The following is a 14,398-nucleotide window of genomic DNA, read 5'->3' on the forward strand; positions in this document are numbered from 1 at the left end:
CGCCAGACTGAAATATGATTATTAGCTGTTTTGGCTGTTTTAGAGAATGGCTATAGAGTGCACCTGGGCATAAAGGGGCCCCTGTAACCCCCCCGCCCCCCTCTCTCTTAAGGACAGGCCCTCGAGATCAGGTAATAAAGCCAACGTGAAGGTCTTTAGCATGTAAGATGATATTGTATTTTAGTTGTGCAATTTTTTACTATTTACAATACAACAAGAAACAACTAATGTTACCACAAACCAATTGTTGCACTGGGAACCTACAGCTTTTGCATGTCCCCCTGGCACTGGGGCCCCTGAGTTACTTACTCTGGCCTTCATTTTTATATCACCATTTCTGTTCTCATCAGCTAAATATTTATGAGCTGTCATACTACAAAAAAATGGGAAAAGACTACCAGAAGCCCTAATTATCTGCATGGGAATAGGGTCGGGTGTTTTTCTGACACAAGACAGACAGACAGACGGAGAGAGAGAGAGATGGTCATGAACCAGGGAAGTGAAAGTGACTGCATGTGACAGCACACTACACTTTATCCATGGCAGCCCTGTAGAGAAGAGCCTGCCTGGTCGCCAAGGCCTCCATCTGTCTGCGGCCCTGCGAGGAGTATCCGCTATTCACCACATTTACACTCTGCCCCATGCTGGTCTGCTTGGTCCACGCCAACGCTAACTCTGCTGGTGAGAGCTATATTTACAAACAGCTGCCGTGGCACTGTCGAGAGTACCACGAGAGGGAGGAACAAATATTGTTATGCGTTGGCAGATTAGACTGTCACATCCTTAACGTATTACACTATCAAATCAATTATTTCTGTGCGTTCGTCGAGCAATGACCCATGAAATATTGTCTGTCTGAAAATGTTTGTGGGAAGGAATATTTGACAACGCATGCATAATAAAACGATACATTGAGCCAACGTTACGTCATTTTATTTCAATATTTAACTCTCCATAGAAATCTCTGTGTAAATAAACATTTGTTGCAGGAGACAGGCATATAGAGGAGCATCAGTCATAGGACACAGCAGAGTAAAGGGAAAGTGTGGCGCATTTGTTGGCTAGCCAGAGTGTCATGTGGAGCACAGCAATGTCTCAAACACTTTGAAAAAAAAACACAGAAGCCTACATTGCACTACTTAATATTTTGTCACAATTAAAGTATCTCTTATATAAACCCAACAGATATTTATTCACAGAAACAGAGCAAATTAGATCAACGGGTAAGTCATGTATACTGAACTTTCTTCTTTTGGGTCTGAAGCGAGAATTATCTTCATTTGCACAATCTTCATCTCACGTTTGCATAAAACACATCCCTTCGTGCGATGTTATAGAGAGCTACAGAACTGAAGGCCTTCTTTTCTACCACCACCTTTCACTTTGACCGCCGCCTCATTCTCACTACTTCTCTATCCAATTCTCCTCCTATCACCACTCCGACACCTCAACCACCTTCCTCACAGAGGGAAGACCAGGAACCCGGAGAAGGTGGAGTACTTCCAGCCTCCCATCAGGTTGCCTCTCTCCAGTCTGAGGTAGGCCTTGTCCCCCTTCTCCATAATCACCAGGCCGGCGTTGGTGGCAGCTTCTCTGGTCACGTCCTGGTCCCCTGCAAAAGCTGAAATCATGGGCCAGCCGTTCAACATCAAGCTGACCTACAGTAAGAGGGAGCAAATAAAGGGGTAAGAGAGGGCATGTCGCTCCACCGCTATGAGAGGTTTCAGAGAGCGAGGTATCAGACCTGAATAGTTTGTCTATTGTAGGCCTTTACAACATGGAAGTTGAAGCTGTACACGCCTCTTCTTGGCGCCAGGAACACACTGCTCTCTTGGTCAAAATGAGTGCCCTGGTTCACCAAAATCTGATGCAACAGCAAGGGAGGGAGGAAAAAGAAAGGAGGAAGGCAGGGTCATTCTTTTTGTCCATGCAGTTAGAGCTAGATCTCTCATCGTATGTGCATCTTATTGGCAGACGACTGCAACAACGTCATTTGACCTCTCGTGTCATGCATGGGCTAGATTTAAACTACAAATCATGCATACTGTTTATTAAAGACACATAAGCAGTCACATGCTCACATTATCAAAGTAGATGATCATGGTGCGGTTGCTCATGTCCGTGGGCTCGTGGTTGGTCTGGCGGCTGGCGGAGAAGGCCACCCGGCCGGAGCCGGAGCGGACCGACATGCCCAGGGCGTTACCGCCGGGTTCGGATGAAGGAGTGGAGTCGCACACGACCAAGCATTTCCCCTCGAGGATGATGGGCTCTGTGTCATTCTGGCCCCTAGACTCCATAGGCCCCAACAACAGGAGCAGACTCAACAGTATGGGGAGGTCGAAGGTGACTGACCTCGGGTGCATGACTGAACCTGGGCTGTTTGGTCGGATATCTGGGATCGATTCTACTGTAGAGAGTAGCGTCACTTTGGACAGCTTGACATGAAAACAAACATGCTACGGTGAAACAAATCGTCTGTGTGAAAATGTTTAAAATTTAAACCTCTGTGTAGTTTTGGCTGGTACCAGCTGAAGTACATTAATATGCACCCGACCAGCAGATGTGACTCAGAGGCAAATAATATTCAGAAATATACTCTTCAATGGCCATAGCTGTCAATCATTCCGTTTCTGTCTGTTCTTCTAGTTTTCTTGTTTGCCCCAGACAAGTCCCAAACCTCTAGAGCGTCCTACGTGCTGTGTCAGCAGGGGCCAGAATGACAACAATCACCAAAACAAAAAAATTCTCTTGGTATTTTCAAGTTGATTTATTCAGCAAAAAAACCTGACAAGAGAGCAGAAGAGAAGTAGCTGTGAAAGGGAAGAAAGGGTTCGCAAAGACAACGGCAAGCGAAGTGAGCAAAGATCCGAGTTCAGACTTTCACTGATGGAGACGGAGGGAAGGATGGGGCGATGAAAGGTGCTGATGAGAGGCGAGGGAGAAAAAAAACAAAACAGATGAGGTAAGATTTTGGAGAGGTGACAGGGAAAGGATGTAGGACCCAGAAGGGAGTGAGAAAGAGAGAGGGTGTGGGGGAACAACTCCACTGAGTGACCATCTGTCTTTTACACAAACCCCCCTCCCTCCCAATGCCGATCAACACGAATTCCCTCACACACACACACACACACACACACACACACACACACACACACACACACACACACACACACACTTTCTCTCACTTGTGCTTTTGTTCCACACTTATGGACACAAATATAGTAAGTATACATAAAAACAATGTCACAGTTTAGTATGTTTCTTTTATTTCCCCTCTGAGTTCAGCAGCCTTTTCTGTTGTTTAACTCATAAGAATCAAATGTGAAATTGGGGATTGGAGACAGTTTTCTTAGATGATGCCATTCAGTATATATATTAAGTCAAAAACAGTACATTTATCTTTGACCAAGAGGAGCAACAGCATGTGTGAAAACACCTTTTTCTTAGCTTTATTACAACCTACTCATCGCACACAACTACAGCTGCTATTTGGTTGGAGAAGGAATCACATTGCAAAAGAATCAACTGTTCACCTTAAAACAAGTGCTCTAAAATAAACTACACTGTTTTTGCAGTGCAGTGCAACGCTAATATTTTTAAAGTGAATAAAAAATAGATGATCACCTGTTTCCGTCTGAACAATCTCGTATCCCATATCCCAGCTGGAGCACCGTCCATAAAATCCCGTATCACATTATTTCACAGCACGGCAGTCAGGCAGTCAGTGTGATCGTAACCACGCCAGAGTATGCTCATATCGCTGTGTCCCTATCTTTCCTCGTCTCTCTCTCTCTCTCTCTGCCCCCCCTTTCCTTCTGCTTCTTTCTCACCCGCTATGTTACATCCGCCCACTCACCTTTACAGAGAAATAAAGAAAATGGGAGAATAATTAGGTATCTGAGCTGCTTCAAAGAGCAAAGATATCTTTTTTTTACTTTAATACCCAATCAAATCAGTCAGCCCTTCTTGTCGTCTCAAGCAGAGTTCAAAAAAGTTTCAAATGCTCCTTGTGTACCTCCAGATATCAGACTGGATTAACAGCATATAGCACCTTTATGAAGGTGTTGTTTTTGTATTTTTGTTGAGTATATGAACACATAAGCCAGCCTGATGAACATACACCTGATGTCTAAAAGCACAGACAGAATGAAGCTCTCAGTCAAACTGAGGAAGAGCATCAGAGATGCTTAAGCAAAGGATGGGATGAGTTAGTGTCCAGTTACCAACACGAACATTTGCATCCTTCTTTATATCTTTAGATCACCAATCATCTGCAGTTTTGTGGAATGAAAAGCACATCCACAACAATCTTGCAATTTTGTTACCCAAAACCTATTTTTGTCCTTTTTCAAAGAAGCCTTTTCATTTGCTGTCCCGCTAGGATCGACTCATTTTCACTCAGTGAACGCTCTATTCACACATATCTCCATATTTCCATGTCGCCATCACTTGATCACAGTTTTAGGAAGTATGGTTTTGTCACTTTGTTGAGGAAGAAGCTGAGCTCAGGCTGAGATCTGAGGGGAGAGAAACATCAGAGAGGCTCAAAGTTGCAGACTGCGGTGGTTTCTAGAAGGGGAGAGTGGAGTGTCTTGTGCTGGCTTTGTCCAAGTTAAACCAGCACAGTGCTTGTCAGGGTCCCTTTTCTCTGTGCTCCCTTTCCCCCTTTTCTCCTCCTCAGACTTTGACGATACAGATGTGACTGTTGAGCTCAGCTTTGTAGAGTCCGAAGCCCAAGCACAGCGGCTGAGTGAACGTGGCGGAGAACGTGTGGAGGTGGGTCAGGCTGTTAGATGGTCCCACCTCGGAGAAGGTGACGGTGCCTGCGCCGTAGTCCACGGCAACTGCAACTCGGTTGCCAGTCATCTGGCACGTGAGGCGGGTCTTCCTGCGGTTGTGCCAGGCAGCCAGCCTCCTGTCGTGCTGCTGTGTCAAGCTCCATGATACCTGGCAAATTCAACGGAGGCATTTTAATCAAGGGACATGTTTCCCTTTTGAAGCTAGAGCTGAAACAACGGATTAGTCTACCGCCAACAATTATGATCATTTTAAAATTTTTAACATGTTTAATGTGGCCTGTCTCTGCTGCCTAGGAGAGTAAACCAGTTGATCTTTGAGTTTGGGACACAACAATCAATCTGAACTGCACTCTGGGAATTCTTTTAAACTATTTTCTGAAATCTCGTAGACCAAACAATCCAATGATTCGTTGTAATTCGTCATAAATAACTGTAAGTGCTGTCAAATAAGCTACTATAGGTTGCATATAGTACCTTGTTGTTCCCAAAGGCGTTGCCCTCTTTACCCTTCCGTCCAATACTCCTATAGCAGACGCCAATATCCCAGAACCCTTCAGCCTCCAGCTCCCAGTAGTGAGTCCCAGAGGTGAAGGTCTGGGCGGTGAGGACCTGCGGCCAGTGGTCGAACCGTTCGGGGTGAGCAGCGCATGGCAAGCGTCTTTTTACCCGAACCGCCGAGCGAAGGTCATCCGAGATGCTCAACAGAGGATGGGCCGTGTTAGTGTCCAGAGTCAAGGGACTGGTTACTGTATGAGAGGGAAATAAAACAAGGTCAGTTTAATATATATATTTATATATAAACCCGGCTGCTGGCTGTAGCTTCATACTCTATCAGATGTGAGAGTGGTATGAATCTTCTCATCTAACTCTCCGCACGAAAGAGAAAAAGCTTATCTCCAAAACAGATCAAATAAAAGATATTTAAGTTCAATGAACTTGGGTGTGTGTCACCAAATCTGCCACTCACAGAGCTCCCTCTTGAGTTCACTGAGGCAGCGGAGGGTGCCGGTGATGAACTCTCGATACTTGCTCTCTATGTCCTCCAAGATGTGCTTCCTGTCCAGACTGACAGCGTCAGGGATGAAGAGTGGGCTGTTCAGGTCGGCGAGTAACCTAGAACACAAGAGCACGACACATGCGGCTTGAGGAAAACTGCCTGGTTTAAAGCAACGAGCACATACAGGCGAGAGGCTTCTTGCTTCGTGAAATAATTGCATTCATTGCTTCAATTTGTCCTCCCCTTGTGTCCCACCCTCTTTTCTACCTCCCACATACAAAGACCAGCTACCGGCTACCGGCACACACACACACACACACACACACTCTCAACACACACACACACACACACTCACACTCTCAACACACACACACACACACACACACACTCACACTCTCAACACACCTTGAGACGCTAACTTGTTCTGCACTTACTTTGTGTCATCTGATTGAAAGGCCTGAGAAAAGAAGAGTCAAGGACAGCTGAGAAAAACATGACATAAAAGGATTCATTGACTGAAAGAATTTCCATTCTCCCTGTGTATGTGGATAAGAAAGAAAACAAAGTCATTCAACCAATAACTAACTCCGTCTGTGGTAGTCTGTGGGTTAGAAACTGAACTAATGTGCCTCTTCCTGAAAAGATAAATTGGCTTTGTGCTATAAAAATGGAAAGTTTAAAAGGCCCTGAACATCTTTTCTTCTCCATCAGCGTCTTGCCACCAGCTCAAGGACCCTATTTGAACACATTGTCTGCCATCACTTTTGGTAATTTCTCATAAAAAAATGAATGTCTTGTTCTCTTCCCGCTGCTTTGGGCTCAGCTGGAAAATGGTGGCATCACATAGTGCATTGATCATGATTCATCAACATTTGAACCCGGATCTGATGACAGTGAGTTGTTTGCCATCGTCATTTAAATGACACCACACTCATCCAGGCAGGATGAAACAGAGAAGCTTTTAAGAGTTTTTCTTGTTCATATGTGATGCCTCAGAGAACTACTATATAGTGTTGACAGCAATGCGAACAACTTCTCTAAATCGTCCTCCGATTAGTTGCTGCCAGATAAGGTAAGATAGAATTCCACAAATGAAAAAGCCTGACCTGACGAGGACCTGATGATGGCCCTAGGGGCAATTCTGAGGGGGACTGGACTGTCTGTACCAAGTTTCATGGCAAACCACCCAACACATTTCACTCAAAACCAAAAACCTCAACCTCAAGTTAGACCAGCCAGTTAGTAGAATTCATCATCCGAATACCACAAATGTCTGCGCTAAATGAAATGTCAATCCATTCAGTAGTTATTGAGGTATTCCAGTCTGGACCTAAGTGGTGTCGTATTATTCCCAGCATGTACAGCAGAGTGTCTTACCCAGATGAGCAGGAAGGGGTCCGTCTCTGCCAGCAGCGAGGCGAGGTAGCGCTGGATGCTCAGCGCCTGGCTCATCCCGCCTCTCACCTTGGAGCAGTCTTCGTGCATGCGCTCTATGACCTGCTGTCTCTCCCTCCTGGTGATCTCCCTCAGAGCGACCACCAGCCTCATCACCTGGACCTGCAGGTCCAAGCCCAGCCGCTCCACCTGGGTGTTGTCCTGCTTTAGGGAGTCCTGCAACCAAGTCATGAGAGGTTGGTGGTGGCAGTGGTTGAGACATAATCAGAACATCTGATCCATTGGGAAATCAGTAGAATGAGACCAGTCTGAGGATTTGGGATAACTTGATAACTTGAGCAGTACAATGTGCACATCTACTGAGGGAGTCATTATGTTGCATTTTCCCTGCAGTTAAAATATTGTTACTCACAGTCATGGTTGAATCGATGCTCTCATGCTCTTTGAGGATTCGCTCTCCATCTTTGAGCTTCTCCTCTGCTTTGCTGAACAGCGTCTGGAGTATGACCTGGGCAATCACACACATATATGAGCAGACACACACTAGTGCCACAAACAAACATAAAGAAACACACATCTAGTTTTCCAGCTGACCTTCAGATCCTCCTCCACCTGTCTCAGTGCTTTCACTTTGTGCTCAGCGTGGCCTCCGTCCAGCAGACAGTCACCACACACATACACCCTGTCGTCGGCGCAGTAGTAGCGCAGTATCTCGGTGTGTGTCGGGCACCTTCGCTGGGAGAGGTCCCCGAGCGGGTCCACCAGCAGGTGGGTGCTAAACACCGGCATCTCCAGATGGGGTTGGAGGTGCACGGCACACAGCGACACTTCACATCTCAGGCAGGTCTTGACAGCCGACGGTGGATGTCCTTCATCCGCAGCGGGAGGGCAGCAGTCACACGGCACTTCACCGTGCTCCTCCTGACACTGGGGGCAGGTAAAGCGAATTTTGCCCTCGCCCTGGCCGCCAAAGGCCTCGCGGATGCAGGCGGGGCAGAAGCTGTGTCCGCAGGGCAGGGGGTGGGCTTGGCTGAAGAAGTCTCGGCACACAGAGCAGGTCAGCTCTTCCTCCAGGGACGCCATGGTGAGCGGATGAAGGGTCTCTGATGCGTGTGTGTGTGTGTGTGTGTGTGTGTGTGTCACACAAAGCTTCTAAATAAACAGTGGATAAGAGAGGAATCAAAACACATTGCTCATTTGGATTGCAGTCAGTGATTGTACATGCTAAGGAAATGTAACCATGCAGAAATCATGTGCAACACCAAATGAGAGAGAGAATTCGCACAAGAAACATGATGCTTTAAGTCAGCTGGTACTGAGCTAGTGCAAGTCCTTGCTCCACTCCAACAGTACACTCTGACCAGTAATCCTGTCTACTAGGCTTTTGCTTACCCTGGAATAGAATACTTAACAATCACTATTACTAGGAAAATGTGCAGCGGTTGGACAAACATAACACCTCACAACCTAAGGGGAGGAAGTAGGTGAACTGTACGTGGAAAAATATGCCTTGCTGGTTATCACAGTGAGAAGGTTGAAGGTTGCAACTCTAGATTAACTTGAGTCAAACACACGCACAGGGGATCAGGAGATCATCCGTGACAGCTTGCTGGTCTGATTTACACTCTACATGTGCTCCGCTTTTACACGTTTAACCACCAACTCACATATCTCTCAACTGAATGAGAATCTAAATAAATGTCTGGAACAGAAGAGGGATTTCTTACCTGCTGGTGCCCTGGTGTTTGCAGAGTGTAGCCATCAGCGAGCGTGTGTGTTGTGTGTGACCTGTGTGTTGACTGTGGAGGCTAATCCCAACAGATTCCCCTCCCCCTGGTGGCACTGGACTCGTCACATGACCCGGAGAAGGGAGAGTGGGGGGTCATGTGGGAAATATGTGTAGCAGCGGTCCTATTTAACACATATATGACATTGTGAGTGGAAAGAAACAAACTTGTTTTTTCAGTCTGTGGTAAATGTCACATGCTTTCCTGGCTTTTGTTTTTTGGGCATGTACCAGTATAACTGCACGAGGACTGGTTCACTTTCACTTCCTTGAGGATTTAACTGATTGTAAATTTCTATGCCATTAAATTTCCAAGATCTAAAGAGGCGCGTTTTACATTCCTGAGAGGCCCGTATTTTTTCCATAGCTCTTAAAAACCACAAACACAATTTCAGGCTGATTACATCAGCAGCAGCAATGATCCAACGCTACAGGTAGAAAGCAACAAGGAAATCAAGGAAGCTCAGGGCATCCACTGCAAGTAGAGATTGATTCACTGTATATGTATCATTTGCATTTACACACCAGTGTACAGATTATGTATCCAAATGACTTTTGAGATCCTTTACTTCGCCCCTATGAGGCCGACTTTTGTAGTTTTGAGTGATCCGTTCCAACAGCTTCTGGATGGGTTGTCATGAAAATTTGTGCACACATTCATGTCCCCCTCTGGATGGCGATGATCTGACTTTTTCTCTGGAAATAATGGTAATTGAGGAAAACCACTGATCTTCAGTTCAAAGTAACATTCTGGGAACTAAGCTCATTTGGTGTCTTGCCGAGAGTTAGCTGCGAACGTCGATACCACACCCATTTCTAAATGTATAATGTGAAGCAGCCACTTAGCTTAGCATTACGACTGGAAGCAGGGAGAGACAGCTAGCCAGGCTCTGTCCAAAGGTAACAAAAATCCCCCTTGCCAGAATTAGTCCTGCACAGATCTTCCGGTAAAACCACAGCTTCGACTTTATGCTAAGCTAAGCTAGCCATCTCCTGGAAATTTAAGGATATGTACATTTACACCACCTTGTTTTCCAAAAAATGGACAAATGAACAGGACAATGAGCCAAAAACATTCATTGTGTGTATATTGTATATTGCATAGGTTTAACCCTTGAGTGTTTGGGCAAAATACAATGTTACCTGTTTTGCCTTGTGTTGCATTTTATCACCGTGGAATAGGTGTCATATCTTCACTGCTTGTTTAACACATAACAACATACAGACTAGGCGCGAAAGGCGCATATCAACAGGTTACTTAAAACCTCTCACTACTCGACTGAATGAAAGTGAATAACTTCACAGTTTATGTGCTTTTTTTGTGTGCTAGCAGGAAGTGACACACAGTATGGTATCCGATGTGCACAACTTAATCAGGCTCTTTGCTGAAGCTATAGTCATACGTTGAGAGGATAAATGGGAAATAGCAAAAAATACAACTTCACTGTGAAAATCGGCAAAGCTGATCAAGGTCAGACAGATGTCTGGGATACATGAAAAAGATTAACTTCTCTGTGGTAATGATCCTGTCTATTACACAAATACCACGGGTATTGTAGTAGACTGGGTGATATTCACTGTAGAACTACCTGAAGTCTGCCTGGCCTGCTCGCCTGTATCTACTCAAGAAAGACAGAGCAAATCCAATCCTGTCAAAAACCTGCTCCAGTCAGATCTCATTCAGATCGGGACCTCAGTTGTCTTTATCCTGAGACGTTTTTCTTTTTTATGCAACCTTTTACTGATTCGCTAGGGCCCGCTGCATCGCACGGCTCTTTGTCCGCTTGGGACTGACCTCCAGTTTGGGTTTCATGCCGCTGATTTCTGCAGAGAGGTGGTCTGTCTGGTGTGGTATCGCACAAAGCACCTTTTCACTGTCCTCCTCCTCTTTGGACAATGTCTTCCTGATCCACACCAGATTCTCCTTGTTGCTATTCCCCATCATCTGCCTCCTCCCTGCCCCATTTTCTCCTGGGTCTCTTCTATAGCGCCGTGGTGCCCTCAACAACAATACGGCCATGAGACATGACACAAAGAACAGGTTGAGAGTTTTGGGGTCTGGTGGTGGGGAAGGTGACAAGGGACCAAGATCAGGGATTTCTCAGGTTATTTGACCAGTGAAATGTTCTATCTTAGCCCTTTGATAAACTATTTTTTTCATTAGGAGGGACATAATGGACATAGTGGAAACATTTCCCTGCTGTGAAATGCCTCTGATGAGCCTCAAAGACTTTCGGGACGAGCTATAGGAGACACTTCCCAGACAGAGACAGCTTTCTAATTAGTTTGTAGTTTAAAAAGGGAACTGCATCTAAGGGGGAGTTTTTCATCACACCCCTTGTATTGTGGCTTAGCTCTGAATCATCTTTTTCTCACATGACATGCGTAACTGCTTTGAATTTCGAAATCACCTCACAAACAAGAGGTGTCAATTCATACACCGGGGCCCATCTCACAAAGTAGGGAAATTGAGGTCCGCTGGAAAATCACTTTAATAATGCTGTTTCTTAGGGGCGCCGTACCCTTCAGCGTCTACCCCAGTGTACCAAGATTTCTGTGCACACTCACACACAAATTGTCTGAACAACTGAAGATTGCTCTGAGCATAAGTTGAAAAAACTGTCTTTATAAAAGGACTTTATTTTTGAATTACAATAAACATGTCTTTGCTTTTCACCAGCTTTTACTGTTTTTCTTTAATAGATTAAATCAATTGTACATTAAACACATTAATTTTTAAAACAATATCTGCATTATCTACACTTGTGATAAATGTCAGTTGGATCTTAGCCAAGTTTAAATATCAGGTACTCCAGCTAATTGCACCATGTTTTGTCTTTGAGAGACACCTAGTGGCTTTACTGATGCAAAGACCAAAGCATCTGTCAGCCACAGTGAAGAGACATGGTCAATTGATAGGACAACACGTCCCAGCAATACAATGACGATGAAAATAAATGTGTAAAGTTGGAAAATTGTCCAGGCAACAAGGTGGTCAACATCATTAGCTGACAAATTCAGTAGCATGCTGCTCCTTTTACCCTGCAAGTTGCTGATCCACCCTGCACAAAATACTGTAACACTCTAAAACAGGCGCATGTGGTGGTTTGGCAGAACTTCACAAGAGGAGGTGAGTGAATTATCTTGGTGAAATTGACATGTGTAGATTTTAATATGCCATTGCAGTTAGTAGCCTTTGAGCAACAGATACAGTATGCTGGATGAATGAATGAATGACAGTAACAGTAACATTTGGTGCAGACATTCATGATCCCCAGAGGATGAACCTCAATACACATTGTGAAAATATCACCTTTATTGACATGTTTGACCGGTAATGATGGAGTTTCTTCAAAGTCCTTTTTCATGACGTGTCTATATCATTGTGTCTGTGCCTGGAACGTGTGTTATCATTGCCGTATGTGTGATGTTCTGGTTTATATCAATTTCATCGTCAGAGAAAGGTGTTGGGTTAAATGGCTATTCTGAGACTAGGTTTGTATTGTATTGAATGGGATACAAACCATCTGAAGCAGTTATTGTTATCAGTGGAACATGACAGGTGGAAAGAAAATGACCTTGTGCAAACCATAGTCGACAATATTTTCTCCCACGATAAAGCTGACAGTACGTAACAGACTAACACTGGCAAAAAGGTGTTTTTGCCTTGAAAGTTCAGAGCTTAAAATGTCAAAGTCAACCTGGAGGTCCTGTAATATGTGAGATAAACATAACCCCTAATAAGATCAGATTTACTTTAAGTCAATCAGCCGTGTAGAATCAGCCCTTAATCCAATTAACTATTCTTAATTCTAGATTTACCTAAATATAAGGTTACCTCACCTAGAAACTTAGAAATATATATTTTTTCACATTGGCCCATGTGTTTTAAGGAGAGGAATGCTGTGGCTGTTCATGGGACTGTAAACCCCATTCAGACCTATTATTGGCTTTATTCCATATATTTATAGTATATTGTATCCACATGACCCATTGACGCTGTAGAGGTACCTGCCTTTGTCTAAATGGTTGTATTGGGGTGATTTTGGCTGTTACATGAGCATACATTATGACTCCCAGTCCTAAAATAGCTAATTTCAGACACTAATGAGAACCCGTTGCATCTATAGGGATACCACGTGTACTACCAGTAATCCAATATCTAAAACTATGTCTTTACTTATTGGGACTAAATTCAACAATTTTATATTAAAATATTAAAAATATGAATTATGATTGTTTGATGACAACTGTGTGTGGGGGGGGGGCAATCATGCACACCTGTGCAATTCTTAATTCCCCGTCAGTCAGACTGATTCCGCTTAAGAGCGGTGTGTGCCCGGGCCTGCACTCCTATGTGAGATGCACACTGAGAGCCAATGTGGAGGTAACCGCGGTCACTGTTCCCCAGAGGACCGTCTGGCGGCGAGGGCCATTAATTATAAGAGACAGCGAGACAGACAGCTAGCCTGCTAACCAGACAGACAGACAGTTCCGCAGAGAGCGTAGACAGGCCTGACAGGAGTAGGCCCCGACAAATACAAAGAAAGGAGGAAGAGCAGCACGCACGGCCAAGAGAAAAAAATAATCCTCCCCGTGTAGCGAGTAGCCTACAGCTATCTGCACCGCCCCTGCTGCCTGTGGACTATGAGTAAATACATTCAGGCATAATAACCCTTTGTCAAAAGAGAAAGAAACGCGATTTGCGACGGGGATAAATAATTGAAAAAAATGCGTCTGTCCGACTGCGCATCCCTGGGAGTGAATAGGGAATTGCTGCGCCAGTGTCCCGGCTGAGAGACGGAGCCGATCTTACCCAACCTAAGCTCCTGAGCTCTTCCCCCCACCCCGTGTCATTACACAATATCGCTGCCAAAAATCATCGTTTCAAACATGGTAAGTTGTTTTTTTTTTGTTATATTGAAAGCGGTTGTGTCGGCGACGAGCGGCCTGTGGGGGAAATGCACATCCGGGACTGTATTTTTTCGAGAAGTCATAATATTTTATGAATCATAACTTGTTATGATGTGGGAGCGCGCGTGGCGTGCAACAGGTCGCCGTACAGTAGCGGGGACGCGCATCCCACCGCCGTATTTTGCGCTTGTATGGAAACATATTGGTTTTAAAAAACCGTCCGACCGTCGTACACGCGAACATAATGGCGAGATGGCACGAGTAATGCGTTGTTGGCACAATAGAGTTCTGGTTAAAAAACAACAACGATATTCTTTCTTTTTGAATGTTTTTGAAACTATGAGAGTTATCGTTTCTTTCTCTTTGACTAAATACTATCGATGAGCCTACGCAACGATGCGCATGTTTGGAGCTTAATTATTTTTGTCTGTTTCATCATTTTATATTGTGCGGGAATCACTGCTCGGTTTGCAAAGAAAAGAGTCCATCGGGCCACTACAGAAATAA

The 14,398-nt window shown here is 44.7% G+C and overlaps 2 protein-coding genes across 2 annotated transcripts; both read right to left on the bottom strand.

Annotated features, from left to right (window-relative positions):
- Positions 1–1,460: 1,460 nt before the first annotated feature.
- cbln12 (cerebellin 12) lies at positions 1,461–2,363 on the bottom strand (the record flags this gene model as incomplete). Its single annotated transcript, XM_079173209.1, has 3 exons — positions 1,461–1,658; positions 1,745–1,864; positions 2,082–2,363. 3 exons carry the CDS (start codon positions 2,361–2,363, stop codon positions 1,461–1,463), a joined length of 600 nt encoding a protein of 199 aa, XP_079029335.1.
- A 2,314-nt stretch (positions 2,364–4,677) lies between these two features.
- On the bottom strand, positions 4,678–8,274 carry trim110 (tripartite motif containing 110; the record flags this gene model as incomplete). The annotated part of the gene is made up of 7 exons (XM_079173204.1): positions 4,678–4,947; positions 5,274–5,545; positions 5,767–5,912; positions 6,231–6,253; positions 7,174–7,407; positions 7,604–7,699; positions 7,786–8,274. 7 exons carry the CDS (start codon positions 8,272–8,274, stop codon positions 4,678–4,680), a joined length of 1,530 nt encoding a protein of 509 aa, XP_079029330.1.
- Between the last annotated feature and the right edge of the window lie 6,124 nt (positions 8,275–14,398).

Source organism: Pholis gunnellus, assembly GCF_910591455.1.
Source record: "Pholis gunnellus genome assembly, chromosome: 14".
Classification (NCBI taxonomy): Eukaryota; Metazoa; Chordata; class Actinopteri; order Perciformes; family Pholidae; genus Pholis; species Pholis gunnellus.